The sequence below is a fragment of the Dunckerocampus dactyliophorus genome, chromosome 2, assembly GCF_027744805.1.
Source record: "Dunckerocampus dactyliophorus isolate RoL2022-P2 chromosome 2, RoL_Ddac_1.1, whole genome shotgun sequence".
Classification (NCBI taxonomy): domain Eukaryota; kingdom Metazoa; phylum Chordata; class Actinopteri; order Syngnathiformes; family Syngnathidae; genus Dunckerocampus; species Dunckerocampus dactyliophorus.
The window spans coordinates 48,096,870-48,114,665 of record NC_072820.1 but is presented as its reverse complement, the minus strand read 5'-3'; the positions used below and the strand labels follow the sequence as shown (position 1 = coordinate 48,114,665).

General features: G+C 49.4%; 1 protein-coding gene across 5 annotated transcripts; it reads left to right on the top strand.

Moving 5' to 3' along the window:
- The first annotated feature begins 1,414 nt into the window (after positions 1-1,414).
- On the top strand, positions 1,415-16,850 carry LOC129170430 (corticotropin-releasing factor receptor 1). Of its 5 annotated transcripts, XM_054757976.1 has the most exons (14): positions 1,421-1,964; positions 2,898-2,988; positions 3,496-3,552; positions 3,631-3,756; positions 10,917-11,002; positions 11,430-11,536; positions 12,448-12,568; positions 12,651-12,804; positions 13,162-13,222; positions 13,779-13,851; positions 14,976-15,061; positions 15,135-15,270; positions 15,349-15,390; positions 15,772-16,850. In XM_054757976.1, the coding sequence occupies exons 1-14, from the start codon at positions 1,935-1,937 to the stop codon at positions 15,910-15,912; spliced, it is 1,311 nt and encodes a 436-aa protein (XP_054613951.1). In that variant the 5' UTR covers positions 1,421-1,934; the 3' UTR covers positions 15,913-16,850. The 5 variants fall into 5 exon arrangements, with proteins under 5 accessions (XP_054613970.1, XP_054613961.1, XP_054613951.1 ...); XM_054757995.1 differs by lacking the exon at positions 11,430-11,536 and having other exon boundaries at positions 1,415-1,964; positions 15,772-15,918; XM_054757986.1 differs by lacking the exons at positions 11,430-11,536; positions 13,162-13,222 and having other exon boundaries at positions 1,415-1,964.
- Positions 16,851-17,796: the final 946 nt, after the last annotated feature.

Here is a 17,796-nt window from a genome sequence, read left to right as displayed (position 1 = left end):
GGATGCTCCCCATGTTAGTGCATGTGTCCTGTAGGAGGTGCCATCACGCACTGGGGGCAGCGGGGCTCCAGATGCACACTTAAGCGTTTCCGAGCCATGGAGTGACATTTATGTAAAAGCAACCACGTGCGCAAGTCTCTGGATGTATTCACGTGTCCGGACCTCGTCCCCGCTGTCCTGTCACCCCCAGCCCCCCTTCCCCCCCTCCGCCATCCCCAACCCCCATGCCCGCCTGCTGGCTGTCTTGTATTTTTAGCAGCCATGATTAAAAAGGCTTGACCTTCACACCTGCTGCAGCAAAAGACAATATTCCACAAGTCAATAAATAAAGAAGTGCACGTATGTGTGTATGTATATGTGTGTGTGTGTGTGTGTGTGTGAAGGAAGTATTGATCGAGCAGGAAGCGGAGCAGCAGTTTTCATCAACAATCTTTGTCACGCCATCGTCGTTTATCATCTGTGGACAAATGTTTTGTCGGTGGAATGTCATCACATGACCCACGTTTGTTACGTCACTTGACAAACGTCACCCCATAATAATCCGCTTACTCGGCGCGGCCGTGATAAAACGTCAACGCGTCTCGATGTCACTGCGGCGTTAGCGTGTCACAAAATCAATAGTTCACCTTCTCGAGGCCCTGCTAACGCTACCCCTCCCCGACACCATTGAGCAGCTGACAGCTCGCCATGGCGGCCATGTTGAAAAAAACATGCAGAAAGTGTTTTTGTCTCCTTGTTGTTGTTGTTAGGAACACGCTGACTCCGCCCACTGAGTGTGTTTGCTGATGTTGGCGAGCTCTTCAAGTGCAGCACACACACACACATGCACACACACACACACACACATGTTTTCTAGGTCACAAAGTGTTTGAAGGGTTTTGAAGATGTACTTTGGAAAAGTAGCAACCATCAAAGTTTGCTTCTGGAACTTTCTCTTACTCACAAACAGGAAATGACAAATCCAAGATGGTGGCTCTTCTATTACACACACACACGCACACACAGATGTAGGTTTTGGATGTGACAGGATTGAAGACAAATTGTCTTTGGGATTAAGGGTGGGTGTGTGTGTGTGTGGGTGGGGGGGCAGCGTCACACTTCCAGCTGCGGGAAAATTGAAGATAAAATCCGTTTTATGTAACGACTGCAGTCAAGTCTGCTGGGAAAATGTCGGGGCGTCGTGGGGGGTGTTATGGAGGGCGCCAAGAGGGAGCGCTATAGAGCAGTCGCTATCTGCCTCTATGTTAGCATGCTGCTAACGAGCTATATTATATACATACATTATAAATAGGACATGTATGATACTTTTTGTGTGTATGTGCACAGACCCTGTAGTCATGTGACTCCAGTGGGGTGGGGTGGGGGCAGTACTAGCTGACTTTGCTCTTCACTTCCAACATCAACCAGCGTGGGACTTCGCTGTTAGCATAGCATGCCGCCCATGTGACAGGTGTGTCGTCACGTGGCCTGGAAGAGCCAATCGAGAGGCCAACATTCACCCCACACCAACTCACGAACTGACCAATGACCTCTGAGCAGCCAAATGCCGCCGTCATCGCGCGTGTACCGGTGCTTCACGTCATTGCTCCGACAAGCACAGACGTCAAAAGTAGGGCTTTTCCCGCGCTCGCCCTCAGTCTCGAAGGGGCTCAACGTGGGCGGTGCGTGCATGCGCGTGTCCGCAGCTGCTCGCCGGCGCGCTACCGCAGCCACAAGCTGGATGCGTCGGGGCTGGACCGGTGCCGCCGGCAGGGAGGCTCGCTTTGCACAGCCCGACCGGACGAGACCGCGGAGTTCCTCATGGACACCAGCACACTTTTGGAGGAGACTGCGGCGTGTGCGTGAACGCAACACTGCAGCTTGCCTCCTTCTTCTTCTCCTCCTCCTCTTCCTCGCCCATCCACCTGGAAGCATGTGAGGGAAACATCAGCAACATGCGCGTCCAGTCCGTGTTCGTTCTTCAGGTGAGTTCAGACTAAGAGTCTTCCTGCATGCACTTTGTCCACACATCGTCCTGATGATTCCACAGCAGCTTCACCTGTTTCTCACTTCATAGTCCTCCTCCCTCTGTGGACACACTTGTAATAGTCCACATTAGTCCACACTCGCAAATAATAGTCCACTTTAGCCCTAATCCTGTTTATTCTACAATGATCCACTTTAGCCTTAGTCCACCGTAGTCCACTTTAGTCCACCATAGTCAATAGTAGTCCACCTTAGCCTTAGTCCACCATAGTCCACTTTAGTCCACCCTAATCAATAGTAGTCCATCTTAGCCTTAGTCCACAACAGTCCACTTTAGTCCACCCTAGTCAATAGTAGTCCATTTTAGCCTTAGTCCACAACAGTCCACTTTAGTCCACCCTAGTCAATAGTAGTCCATCTTAGCCTTAGTCCACAACAGTCCACTTTAGTCCACCCTGGTCAATAGTAGTCCACCTTAGCCTTAGTCCACAACAGTCCACTTTAGTCCACCCTAGTCAATAGTAGTCTTTTGCTTTAATCCACTGTAGTTCACTTAAATCCACCTTAGTCCACAATAGTCCACCTTAGCCTTAGTCCACTTTAGTCCATCATGATGTTGATGCCCGATGACGACATCATTGTAAGGTAAGCATGATGCGTCAGTGAGGTTGGCGTCGTCATGGAGACGTCAGGTGTGTGCTTGCCACCTGATGTTGGCGCCCACGTTTGACGGAACGTCTCTGTGGGGGACACAAATTGAAGCACTCACGACGGCGCGTCGGGGTATTCCCGTCGAGACGTTCCCAGACGCTGATCATCCTCATCAAAGTCAACCACGGTCTTGGTCTTCACGTCACATGACCGCCTTAGCGTGTGATGACATGTTTGAAGTCAGATATGTGTGTGTGTGATCATGTGATGCGTGTGCGCAGGTGTGCGCTCTCCTCATCTTCCTCCCGCCGGCCTCTTTGTCGGAGGTGACATGTGACGCCCTGCTCATCATGGCAGCCAACGCCTCCTCACGTAAGTCGCTCCTCGCTGACAGCCATGAACGTTTAAGACTTTCTTCATTGCAAGTCTTCCTCACTCCCGTCAAACGCACGCACACACACACACAGGAAGTAGTATTTAGGCAGCAAATATTTGTCGTGGTGCCTCAGGTGTGTGTGTTGGTGTCTTGGTTGTAGAATGAAAGGTACATGACGGCTAGCATACGCGGAGAGGAAGAAGTAAGCCGAGGTTTAAAAATAAGAAATAACAATGAACAACATTTGACTTTCATTCATGTCGCCGCAAAGCTGACCTCCCCCAAGGAAGGCCCAAGCCATCTTAACTGGTTAGGAAAGAAGGCGACGCCTGGGGACACGTCCACATTCATGTTTGCTCTGCTGACGCTTTCATGGCCCTCGGACCTGTCAGCACCGCTCACTGTTGCCCTTAAACACACACACACACACACACACACGCACACACAAACACACAGATGTAAGTGTGTGTGTGCGTGTGTGATTCTCTCCTTGCTGGTTGCAGTGCAGCCGTGGTCCACATGGAACGAGACGCAGAACAACGGAAGCGGTCGAGTGATTGGTGAGTGAAGAAGCACGGCAAAAAGACGAGGCCCCACGCCCACATGGCTTCACCCGCTCTGACCTCTGACCTGCCCAGGCTCAGGGCTGTACTGTGACGCGTCCGTCGACGGCATCGGTACCTGCTGGCCCCGCAGCGCCGCCGGTCACATGGTGTCACGACCTTGTCCTGAGATGTTCTACGGCGTCCGATACAACACTACCAGTAAGAACGCGCCAAGCACGTGCACGGCAAGCACATGCATGCCAAGCACACGCACGACAAGCACACGCACGGCGCCAGCAAAGGGAGGAAAAGATGAAAAAGAAGATTACGTTCCGTCCCCTCGGGTCTTGCATGTTTGTTTGGAGAAATTAGCATCAACGTCCAAATTAGCAAAGACACAAAAGTGTAAAAAAAACCAAAAAAACCCATAAAAAAAAGTAGGACGCGTGAACGTGGTTGAGGACGTGGGGAAGACAACGATGAGTGTGAAGCATCGTTGAAACCTGTCTTGAAGGTCATGTGAAGGACACCTTGGTGTTGCATTCAGGTACTTTACTGTATGTCTCGTAGGGAGAAAAGGCTAAAAGTAGGTGGCGCTGCCACGGGCTTTAAAAAAAATGTTTTTTAATGCGCTTTTATTCTTGTGGTCACGTTTTCGCTCTTGTTACTGTGTTAATGTCGCTAATGATGCTAACAACGTCACCTTGACAAAGTCAAGCAGTGGCGCTATTGATGAGCTCATTTATTATTCATTTTTCTCTCGGGTCACATGACTCCTTGTATTTTGAAATGTCAGCAAGATGGCTGCACGACCGCGCCTGACTCCACTGGTGACCAGTCAAAAGTTGTTGTTGTTTGTTTTGTTTTTTTTTCCACCCATTTTTCATGTGAGGGAAAAAGTATTGGACATGTCTCTGACAGGTGCGTCCTGTTACATTGCTTATCCAATCAATAAATGGCACTGAACGTCTATGCCCAGTTTCACATAGGGTAGGATTTCTCTGTGTAGACTGCATTTAGAGGTGAAAACAACATGAAAACCCGAGGCCTGTCTGTGGGTGAAAAACACGCAATTGTGAAAGTGAGAGAAGATGGAAAATCCATCAGAACCATCGCACAAACATCGGTCACACCCACTACAACCATTTGGAGCGTCATGAAGAAGAAAGAACCCACTGGTATACGAAGTAAGAGACGTCCAACAGGTAGACCAGGGGTGTCCAAACCTTTTCCACCGAGGGCCACATACTGACAAATGAAAGGGCCACTTTGATATTTGTATATGCTAAGAAGTCACACATAATTGGGAAAGTGTATCAGTATGAACTTCGCTCTTTGCTTTTATTTTCCAAATATTTCACCTTTCTTCTTAAGTGATCTTCGTAAATTTCCTTTTCGTAATATGATGGCTTCATTCGCACAATACTTTCACTTTATTCCCATAATATAACCTTTTTTGCCCAACCCAAAACTGTATTTTGCGCTTTTAAAAAAAAATATATATATTTTTTCTTGAATATTTCAACACCATGCTGCTAAAATGACGTAACGGATTTATTCTCTTCAAATTGTGCCTTTTGTTTCCTCTCGTTCGAATATGACTTTTTTTCTCCGAATATGTTTACTTCATTTTCGTAAAAGTGCAGCAGTTTTTTTTTTCCATTTCTGCTGTTGTTCTTCCTGTGAATGTTCTTCTCGGAATTATGACTTTATTCCCCTGTAATATTTGGACTTCATTCCCGTCACATTATTGTCACCTAAAAATATATATTTTTATTAAAATCATTTTTATTATTATTTTTAAAAATAATATGACTTTTTTTTTTTAAAAAGACCTCTCTCTAGCATTTCAACTCTAATGCTAGTAAAATGACGTTATTTCTCTGCATAATATTACCACGTTATTACCACTTTATCTCGTTGGATTTCTACTTTTTTTTCTGAATATTTTTATTGTCATATTTATTTTTTTTCTCCATTTTTCCATGTTTGCTGATATTGTTGGGCTTTTTTTTTGGGGGGGGGGGGGGGGGGTTCTTGTTAAATCATACGGTGGTCTAGTGGTTAGCATGTTGGCCACACAGTCACAGTCTGGAGAGGGGGAAGACCTGGTTTGGAATCTCTGTTGGGCATTCCTGTGCGGAGTTTGCATGTTCTCCCCGTGCGTGTGTGGGTTTTCCGGGTACTCCGGTTTCCTCCCACATTCCAAAAACATGCATGTTAGCTTCATTGGAGACTCTAAATTGTCCATAGGTATGAATGTGAGTGTTTGTCTATGTGTGCCCTGCCATTGGCTGGACACCAGTCCAGGGTGTACCCCGCCTGTCGCCCGAAGTCAGCTGGGATAGGCTCCAGCATACCCCCGCGACCCTAATGAGGAGAAGTGGCATAGAAAACGGATGGATGTTAAATCCTATTTTTAGAATGTGTCATGGGCCGCAAATGGGCACAATTTGGCTCTCTGGTTTTCATGTTGTTTTCACCTCTAAATGCAGTCTACACAGGCAAAGCCTATCCTACCTGATCTGAAACTGAGCGTAGACGTTGAGTGCCATTTATTGATTGGATAAGCAGTGTAACAGGACACACTTATCAGTCACATGTTCCAATGCCTTTTCCTCACATGCAAAATGGATGAGTTCAAACAAAAGGAGCCATCCTCTCAGATCCGATCCAACTTTTGATATCAAACGCTCCCGTTCCGATGCTTGTGGAGGGCACTGTGCATGTGAAGTGTACATCACGTAGCACAACAAAGTGTTTGTTCGTGGTAAGACCAATCCCATCAACATCGCTACAAAACTAAATCTACATTCTTTCAAATATAAAAAAAAAGAGATGCAACAATTGCTTTCCGTGCTCACTCATGACGTTTGTGAAAGAGTCGCTGGCACCTGCAACTAATTCCGTTTTTAAAGTCGTTTGCTCAACACTGCTGACGACGTCCTCATGAAGGTTTACGTTGTGAACATCATGTTAGCTCAGCTTAGTGGCTCCTCCTATGAAGAATCACACGCGTCCCATCGGAGCGGGAACATCAAACAAAGGCTCGGAATCATCTCGTGACCTGCTGATGACCTTGGCTTGCCATTGCTTACAGGAGGAAGTGGGTGAGGTCAACGGTGAAACCATAGCTGGGGAAATGAGATGACTTTCAATAAATGAGGTCGTTACCGTTACTGTGACGACCACTTCGGCCAAAGCAAAGGCCGCCCTGATGGGACCACTCCAAAATCTTATGACATGAACAGGAAGTCACACTGACAAACTGGAAGCTGTGTGGACAAAGTCACCGAAAGTCACATTAACAGGAAGTCAAATGGGCAAGCAGGAAGTCACATAGACAAACAGGAAGTTACATAAAAAAAAAACGGAAGCTTCAAGAACAAAGTCACATGGACAAACAGGAAGTCCAATGACAAACAAGGACGTCACACTGAAAAACCAGAAGCCTCGTGGACAAACCAAAAGTGCCATTGACGACCAGGAAGTCACATGGACAACAAGGAAGTCACATGGACAACAAGGAAGTCACATGGACAAGCAGGAAGTCACATGAACAACAAGGAAGTCAAATGGACAAGCAGGAAGTCACATGGACAACAAGGAAGTCCATTGGACAAGCAGGAAGTCACATGGACAAACAGGAAGTCCAATGACAAACAAGGACGTCACACTGAAAAACCAGAAGCCTCGTGGACAAACCAAAAGTGCCATTGACGACCAGGAAGTCACATGGACAACAAGGAAGTCACATGGACAACAAGGAAGTCACATGGACAACAAGGAAGTCAAATGGACAAGCAGGAAGTCACATGGACAACCAGGAAGTCACATGGACAACAAGGAAGTCCATTGGACAAGCAGGAAGTCACATGGACAAACAGGAAGTCCAATGACAAACAAGGACGTCACACTGAAAAACCAGAAGCCTCGTGGACAAACCAAAAGTGCCATTGACGACCAGGAAGTCACATGGACAACAAGGAAGTCACATGGACAACAAGGAAGTCACATGGACAACAAGGAAGTCAAATGGACAAGCAGGAAGTCACATGGACAACCAGGAAGTCACATGAACAACAAGGAAGTCAAATGGACAAGCAGGAAGTCACATGGACAACAAGGAAGTCCATTGGACAAGCAGGAAGTCACATGGACAAACAGGAAGTCCAATGGACAAACAAGGACATCACACTGTAAAACCAGAAGCCTCGTGGACTAACCAAAAGTGCCATCGACGACCAGGAAGTCACATGGACAACAAGGAAGTCAAATGGACAAGCAGGAAGTCACATGGACAACCAGGAAGTCACACGGAGGAACAGGAAGTCACATTTAAAAAAAACGCAAGCTTTGTGGACAAAGTCACATGGACAAACAGGAAGTTACATAAAAAAACAAAAGCCTCGTGGACAAAGCCACATGGACGAACAGGAAGTTACATTAAAAAATGTAGGCTTCAAAGACAAAGTCACATGGGCAAACAGGAAGTCACATTAAAAAAAAACGGAAGCCTTGGACAAACAAAAAATGCCATTGACAACCAGGAAGTCAAATGGACAACCAGGAAGTCACATTGACAAGCAGGAAGTCACATGGACAAGCAGGAGTTCACATGGACAACAAGGGGGTCACATGAACAAACAGGAAGTCAAATGGACAAGCAGGAAGTCACATAAACAAACATATGGACAAACAGGAAGTGGTCAGCAGTGCAGTTTTCCCACTAGGAGCAGCAGATGACGTCCAAGGAGGGGATGAAGAAGAAGACGACGTGATCCCCAATAAAGGCTAAAAATATCCCGTCACTGCGTGCGCTGTGAAACACTCCCAGGCTGGGTTCCAAAATGAGATCCTGACATGTGGTTTGTCAGCGTCCAATCAAGCATCAAGGAACAACTCAGAACATTGCGTTAAAATTCAAAACCGCTATTCCGTGTCCTTACTTTTTCATGTCTTTAGCATGTTTCTTAGCATTTTCACAGCGTGGCTAACACCAAGCTAGCATCATGGAAGAATGTCGGAGCTGCTTGAAGGAACTTCCTGTGCGTCTTCCTGACGAACGGCGCTACGCAGCTATCAACTAATAGCTATCAGCTAATAATGCTAATGGTGCTAATGGAGCTGATGATGCTAATGTGTGACGCCACAAGTCCGGGGGGCGTGTCCCGGCCGGCCACATGCTGCTTTATGACAGCTGTCAAACCCTAACCCCCCCTCACTTAATCATTTCTGCATGTGGACCAAGCACACCCCCTCCCCTGCCACAGCATGGGGGGGAGGCATTGTTATATTCTTATCCTCCTCGCCAGCATGCCGCGTCTTGTGTGGTGTGCACGTGAACACGCAGCATACACTGGCTATTCTTGTATGCAAATAGACCCCCCCACGCCCCATGTGAAGAAGCAGTCAAGAGCGCCAGAACAAACACTCCGCCTCAATTCCCTTCAGTGGAACCTGATCCACTTTCCTCTTTGCTGCATGTTGACAACGCAAACTTCTCCATCTTGTTTTTTTACACGTCGCTGCATCACGCTCACTGCGGCGAGGCACCGCATTCGCCCCGACTCACTGCAGTGACTTTACTGCATCGACTTGGACTCGGTGCCGTTGGAGCTGCGTTCTGCTCATCAGCGCGCGGGACGGTCTGCAGCTGCCGGCCAGCAACAATGGCCGCTCGTTCCAGGTGAAATACGAGGCGGGCCCGTAATAGAACCCCTGGCAAAGGCGCCGCCTGAGCTCAGCACTTATTTTGGAGCCGCTTTATGACATTGCATCAGAAAGATTCAAAAGAGATGAACTTTGACCTGGACAGAAATGAACAGTGGAAAAAAAAGCGTTGTGCGCTAGCTTAGCGTGCTACGCCAAGGTCACGGTGTCCCTCATCAGTTCAACTCCTTCGGGAGATATCCGAGTCAAAATATTAGCTTTGGGATTTGGGGACGAACGCCTGATGCGGCTAATCTTGATGGGGGATGACATTCCCTTTCAGCACCAACCGGCTATTTTTAGCACCCTGAGGGCACACTCTGCCTCCTCATACGCTCCGAACCTTTCCTCATCCTCATCATCTCACCTTCCTCTCCTTCTCATTCCCGCTCACAGTCACGTGACATCACGGCAATGACGTCACATCACGACGTTTGTGTTTGTGTCTTCTAATTTGCGTGGTAGAAGCGGTCTGGTTGGTATTTGTCGACGACATTCGGCGACTTGAAGCCTGAAGCGGTGCAGCTGTCGTGTTGCGATGCGGCGTTCCTAATTTCAAGCCGACACTTCCTGCTCCTCCCGACACGCCTTGAAAGGCCTCGTTTGTGCCGCTTTAGCACTCATTCATGTGAAGCGCGCACACGGTGTCGAGTTTCCGAGTGGAAAGAACGCGCGGCTCCAACAAGGAGGGGCGTGTCCTCATCTTGACGTGAAAGGTGTGAACGCTCTAATGAGCGTGCTCACACGCAGAAGGTCACACACACGCAGACGTGTCGAGATGGCAAAAGTCACTCGTTGCGTTGTGCTTGCACCTACATGTTGCGTGTGCTAATGTGTGTTAGCATGTGCTAACACATGCTAGTGTGCGCTTATGTGTGCTAGTAGGTGCCAACGTGTGCAAACGTGCTAGTATGTGCACTTGAATCTGCTCACGTGTACTAATGTGCGGTAAAGTGTGCTATCGTGTGCTAAAGTGAGCTTGCGTGTGCAAATGTGTGCTAGCATGTGCTAAAGTATGCTAATGTGTGGGCTTAAGTGTGCTTGCCTGTGCTAACGCGTACCAGCCTGTTCTAAAATGTGCTAACCGCATGGCAGGGGTCACAAATGCGATGCCCGCGGGCACCGAGTATTCCCCCACGACCACACGAGGCACCCGCAAGCCTGCTTTTCATTCAGGTTTTTCCAGTTAATAATATGAGAACACTAGAAAGAAATGCATTCTGAAATACAAAATGTGAGTTGTGGATACTAGCATTTTGTTAATGTTCTGGGAAAACAAGCACTTTAGGGTTGTTTGGGGTAAAATAAGATATAAAAATAAGTGTTACAAAAATGAGTAGCTCTTTTCATATTGTCAAAGTAGCTCTCAATAAAAAAATGTTGGTGACCCCTGCCATGTGGTAAAGTGTGCCAACGTGTGCTAACGTGTGCTAATATGTGCTTAAGTGTGCTAGCCTGTGCTAACGTGTACCAGCCTCTGCTAACCATATGGTAAAGTGTGCTAGCGTGTGCTAGCATGTGCTAACGTGTGCTAGCATGTGCTAATATGTGCTAGCCTGTGCTAACGTGTACCAGCCTCTGCTAACCATACGGTAACGTGTGCTAGCATGTGCTAACATGTGTTGTGCTAAACTGTGCTAGCCTTTGCTAACCGTGTGTGCGTGCAGATAGCGTGTACAGGAAGTGCCTGGCCAATGGGACGTGGGCGGCGAAGGGGAACTACTCCATGTGCAAGGCCATCCTACACCAGGAGGTGAGGAATCATTTGGGATCTTTCTCATCCCGTCACGTGTTCTTTCCAGATGATGGCGAGATAGTGGGGCGGGGCGGGGCGGGGTTTCTCCATCTGTTCGCTCGCAGCCCTGGAATATTCCGAGATTACAGTTACTTCTGTAACCCTTCAATCAAAGGCTGATGTTGTCAGGTGAAGAGAAACCGTGACGCGAGGGATGATGATAGAGCGGATTAACGCTGTAATCCCGACACAGACGCCAGGAGGTTACGTAAACCAAACGCCGTCTTTGGACAAAAATGTGATTTTTGGAAAAGGCTTTTCCAAAACGTCACTTCCAGCGTCCGTGTCGGCCTTCCGATTGGCTCGGGGGTGGCGGGTGGGGTCAAGCGGTCACAATGCCACCTGTTGTCCCGCCAACGTGTGTGTTGTCACGTGTGTGTTGCAGAAGAAAGGTAAGATGCACTACCAGATTGCTGTCATCATCAACTTCCTGGGTCACTGCATCTCCATGCTGGCGCTGCTGGTCGCCTTCTTCCTCTTCCTGTGTTTGAGGTGGGTGATACTTATCATCCTCACGCCTCATCCCATCATCATCCTGTTCCTCTGCTAGAGTAGGACACGTGTGTGTGTGTGTGTGTGTGTGTGTGTGTGTGGGGGTCATCGATTCAAGACACGCCCCTTAGAGTGCGAAAAGCGCGAAGGAGCAAAGAGGAGCCTTCGTCGTTTATGCACAAGTCATGTTTGTGGGTCGCTGTGAGCCTGTGGTGGGGGTGGGGGGGTGGGGGGGGGTGGGGGGCATGGAGCTGCAGACCGCCAAAGAAGATCAGGCCACTTCCTAAATATTCCTCAAATACATTCGCGTAATAAGATTGGCAAAAAAAATAAGTACATCAAAGTGTTCGCGTTCACAAGTAGGGGAGGGGTGGTAAGCTCAGCGTTTTAACACCCCGCCCCCGCCCTAAACAAACATGCTCTGTTGGCACTCAGCTGGACGCAATCATACACGATGACATCACGTGTCGCGAGCCAGTCATCGAGTGAAAACGAGGGAGGGGTGCGATGTCACAGCACATTAAGGCAGCGGCGGGGGGAGGGGGTCAGCAGTGTTTTATTTATTTACGCAGGGCTTTTCTCTTAATTAAAAACACGCCGGGGGCACGGCGCCAAAAAGAAGTGATGTCATCAGCAGAGGTTTTTAGGAAAACAAGTCATTTGAGAGCCCACGGGCGCCCTTCCCGCTAACGAGTGCACCTGTCATCCTCGCGCTCCTAACGAGCGCCGCCTCCGTAAAAAGGTCGCCGGCCCGCTCAGTCGGCGCGGGTGCATCACCCCGGAACGCCGTCAGCGGGTGACCGCTAACGAGGTTCCTCGTCCGCTTTAATTGTGTCCCGAGGTCGGCTGATGCTAGCGTTCTTATTCATTGCCAGCATCCATCTGGAATTGTCCTCCTTTGCTTCTCACAGGAGCATCCGCTGCCTGAGGAACATCATCCATTGGAACCTCATCGCCGCCTTCATCCTCAGGAACACCACGTGGTTCGTGGTGCAGCTCACAATGAGCCCCGAGGTGCACGAAAGCAACGTGGTGCGTTTCCCGCTCGCCGCTGACAAACACGCACACAAACATGTCACGTGGATGATGTCTAACTTCCTGTTTTATTTTGAAGGTGTGGTGCCGCCTGGTTACGGCTTCCTTCAACTACTTCCACTCCACCAACTTCTTCTGGATGTTTGGGGAAGGGTGCTACCTGCACACCGCCATCGTGCTCACCTACTCCACCGACAAGCTGCGCAAGTGGATGTTCATCTGCATCGGCTGGTGTGCGTACGCTGCGAGGCGCTAGCTTAGCTTTTTAGCACGGTGCGTAATAGGTGGATGTCGGACGTCGATTGTGGCGTCCGCCGACCCTGGCTCTCGCTGTCAAAGCGAACTACGAGCCGCAGATTTGATTCTCGTGCGAATGCAATCATGTTGGCTCCGGGCGGCATGAAGCCCGCGTGTGAAGTCGAGATGACAGCGCCGCTGCTGGAAAAGGTTCTATCACGTTTCCGGCAGGCGAGTGGCGGCGGCGGCGGTGGAGTTCAAAAGGGTGGCCCTCGTGTCTTCACGTGGCGCGGCGCGAATGGCTTTGACAGAGCTCCAAGACGGCGTTTGATGCTGTGCATTTGCTCCGGCAGGTATCCCGTTCCCCATCATCGTGGCCTGGGCCATCGGGAAGCTCTACTACGACAACGAGAAGTGAGTGTGCGTGAGATCACATTTGCAAGGTAGCGTACGTCCTTCAGGGAGAACATCTGCAGCATAATAGCAAAGGTACGACCCCGCCCCCACCAACCACCATCTTCAACACCCATGGATGAACGCCATCTGCACCAAGCCAGGGGAGCCTGGCAGAGCTACACATCCACTGGGAATGTTTTGGAATTCCTGCTGAGGCTCCGGTCTGGTTATGTAAGCCCCCACCCCCCACCCCCACCCCCACCAAAGAGAACCTTCTGGATGTCCAGCAAGCACATGACTTGATTCCCATGACTCCTCTATCCCCCTCATCAGCTCATCCATTTGTTCCTCCTGGATTGGAATTCCCCCAACAGCGAGTAACCTCCGTCCCACCCCAGCACCCCCACCAACCGTTCGGCCCCCCCAGCTTAGTTGACTACTATTTTTCCACAAACGAAGGTGGTGTGGATCTGAGCCATGAAAGACAACAGGAAGTGCCTTGGGGATAGAGGCTAGCGTGGCTAATGTTTGTTTGTTAGCATGGTTACCATGGTGACGTGTCTCCCCTTAACAGGTGCTGGTTTGGGAAGCGAGCAGGCGTCTACACAGACTACATCTACCAGGGTCCAATGATCCTCGTTCTGGTGGTGAGTTCTCCTGTTTTCAAGGTTGAATGTTCAGTGTTAGCGTGCCAGCACACTAACCCTTCCCAGGTGAAAGTCGTCCAAGGACAAAGCTGCTTTTGTTTGCTAGCTTCAGGAAACGTTCCTCATGTTCCATGCTGAGCACCACGGCATTCCATTACCGCAAGGAACATTCAGGAACACGAGCAGGAGCGCTCCTGCTGCGAGGCTGGTGTGAAACATGATTTAGGGATTGTCTGGGCACCAAGCCAAGCACCATCTCATCTGGACTCTCTAACCCCCCCATCCTGGAGAGCCCAGAGACCTCCCGCTCTCATTGGCTGTCCCGCATGCAGTTAGGGCCGCCCTCGCTCGCTAGTTACACTAAGGCATCCCACTGGAGGATGACTTGTGTATCCTACATCCATAGTGTCCATAATGTCCATATGAAATCCCTAATGCCCATAGTGTCCATTAAGTCTATAGTGTCTATACTCCCAGTGTCCCTAATGTCCATAGTGTCTATAATGCCCACAATGTCCTTAATGTCCATTGCATCTATAATGCCCATAGTGTCCGTAAAGTCTATAGTGTCTATAAAGCCCAGTGTCCCTAATGTCCATAGTGTCTGTTAGGCCGATCGTGTCCATGAAGTCCATAGTGTCCACAGTGTGTCCATATTTGGAGTGACCTTGACAGAATCTTCCGCTGGCTTCCAGCGAACATCTGCCTGCTCCAATATCTCTCAGATCAGTCTGGGACGCCCGGCCCAAGTCCTGCAGCGTCTCCATCTGGCACCAGAATATTTGTGGAATCCTTGGTTTGTCCCCCCCCCCCCCCCCCAGCCACAGCGGGTGTGCGAGTGTGCCAGCAAGTAAATCCCAGATGAGTCCATGAGCGGATATTTTCCAGTGTTTCCAGGTTGCGGCCGGATCAGTTTGGCGCTGGATTCCCGTGGCTATTTTTGCTCCTGTGTTGTCGCACCTGACTGACATAATCATAAGATACATTCAGCCATCTTCCAATGTTCCAAAAAGTGCAGGTTTTCCCGAAAATCTACAATTTCCAGACCAAAAATTCCTTCTGAAATGGATCGGTCCATGACACTTCACGCAGGCTTGATGAGGAATGTGGGCCTGTTTCCACAGATCAACTTCATTTTCCTCTTCAACATCGTCCGGATCCTCATGACCAAACTGCGAGCGTCCACCACGTCCGAGACCATCCAGTACAGGTAAGGGGAAGCACGGCCAGGAGGTGGGGCTTGCGGCTCGCACGCTCACGCCTTTCTGTCCGCGTGTGGGCAGGAAAGCCGTGAAGGCCACGCTGGTGCTCCTCCCGCTGCTGGGAATCACCTACATGCTGTTCTTCGTCAATCCCGGCGAAGACGAGATCTCGCAGATCGTCTTCATTTATTTCAACTCCTTCTTGGAGTCTTTCCAGGTGAGATGTGCGACATTTGGCTGGGGGGGTTCTCGTGGGCTCTGCGCTGAACTTTTGTCCTGCAATGTCCTTCCACAGGGATTCTTTGTGTCCGTCTTTTACTGCTTCCTAAACAGTGAGGTAAGTGGGATGCTGCTGTGCGTTATTGTGGCAACCGGACGCAATACAAACACACATGGTGTCCATGTCACGTAAAGATGATCATGTGACCTAACGGTTGCCACGGTGATCAGGAAGCACATTCATTCCAAGCTGGAGCTTCAAGGGAAGATATCCTGGTTCCCAAATGTGTGCACAGAAAATGAGGACGGTTCTGGTATGTTGTTCATTAGAGGGGAAGTGGGTCACAAGACACCATTGATTTTAGGACAGGAGGGTAGCCTTAATCATTGTTATTGTGATGGACAGCATCTGGTTGCCATGGTGACTGCCTCCCACTCAGCACACACACACACACACACACAGGAGAAGAGAGAAGTCACATGTGTGTGCTGCCCTTAGGTGCGCTCTGCCGCCAGGAAACGCTTCCATCGCTGGCAGGAACAACACTCTATCAGGGCCAGGATGACCCAGGCCATGTCCATCCCCACGTCGCCCTCACGGGTCAGCTTCCACAGCATCAAGCAGTCCACGTCGCTATGAACCGTCCACATGCGCTGGGGGGGGGGCATGGCCTGACTTTGCTGAAAGACTCTTGAAGGTTTGTGGATCAGAAGGTGCGACCGAGCTGAGTTTGGATCCGGAGCTTGACCGTGAATGTACAGCACCGTCCGTCTGTCATCTACCCGCCACGACTCCCAAGGACTCTCACAGGACGCGAATGTTGTCCCCGCTTGGCGTTCCTGATGCAGGGTCAGCTTGGTGAGGCATGGCCTTCATCTTTCCACACATTCCGCAAGTTCACACCAGAACCATATTCCCACCCGGACCATGCTGGTGACGTGACCAGTGCAGGCGGTGGGGATTTGGAGAGGGTACCAGCCAGCAGCAGGATGAGCAGAATGAAGACCCTTCGGTTTTGGCGGGAAAGCAAACTCCAAAGCTAAGCTGCGTGTTAGCATCTGTTTTTCCACACTCACCAGCCGCATAGAGCTAAGCCGTGCTGGAGTTCATTACTTGCAAGCCGCTCGGATCGTTAGGCGTATTGATCGGAGCGGCTTTAGCTGCGCCAGCGTGCTGCTAGCTAGCGCTCAGCTCGTGAGGGAGCAAACGAGGGTCAAACAATTAGCGCCGCTCAGGAGGATTTTAGTTTGGGAAGTTGAAGGCCATCATGAGATCGTGAGATGTCGTTGTGTAAATATTTTCTTGTAAATGGATGTGTCAGCATCTCACCTTCACATTCCCACCTGCCGTGGCGTCCTGGTCTCCGTGTGTTTTGTTTCCTCCGTGTTTGCCGGTGACACTGCTGTGTTCCTGTCTCGTCATGTCACGACTTCACTTGCTAGCAAAGTGCTGTTAGCACATTCTGATGCACTTCCAGTGAAGATGTCAAAGCAAAGATTTGGATTATTTATTGTTATTTATTTGCAACTAAAAATGCTGAGAAATAAAGCGTGTTGCTTTGACGGATGTGAAGCGAACGGCTGGCTGAGTGTCTGCTTTATTTATACAAGGCAAGGACCACAGCTCACATCACACCACCGGCCTCCGGGGCCTCCCGAGACCAGAGTCAGTGTTTGGAGCATCTTGTCATCCTTTTAAGCTTTCACTCCTTTTTATCGAGTCAATCCGGGGAACGAGGGAGCTGTCTCACTCCCAAAGTGTGTATGACCCGTACGTGAACCTTGGAGTGCTTTAAGAGGCCCCAGGAGTGGGGACACCCCCCTTTCACATTGGAGGTCAGGATGGTTTCCATGCCCAAATCAATAGGTCCACACGAAGGCTACGTTCACACTGCAGGGTATGATGCCCAATTTGGATTTTTTATTTATTTATTTTTTTTTACCAAAAAATGCAACTTTGTGGTGTGTCACGTAGTTCCGTCCGCATGTGGGCTCACAACGCCACACGTAGGTGTGCCCTGTGTATTACATCGTTTTCACTCGTTCCCGTCTGGATGCAACTATTTACTAATCTGGCACAGAGTGGATGTGACTTTTTTTCCAACCCGGCAAAAGAAAGAAATCTTAAGAACGTTACCGTGTGGACAGGGCCTAAGAAGAAAGACCTGGCTATGGCGGTTTGTGGGGAACTTGCTGCGACGTCTGTACGGAGGAGAGAGTGGGTCGGGATTCGGAGTCAGCCATACAGACAACCATTCACCCTCGCTTTCATAAAGAGTCTCTAATTAACCTAACATGGACATGTGGGAGGAAACCGGAGTACCCGGAGAAAACCCACCACCCCCAGATCTCCTACAACATGCTAACCACTTGGCCACCATACGGCCTTGCATTGGGTACGTATTGGATTTATATCCACATATACAAGAGGCCTGTGTGGCATTTGAGAACATCTGCATTGTACTGTTCATACTGACAGTAAACAAAAATCAGATACAGTTCACATATGAGGAAAAAAAAATAA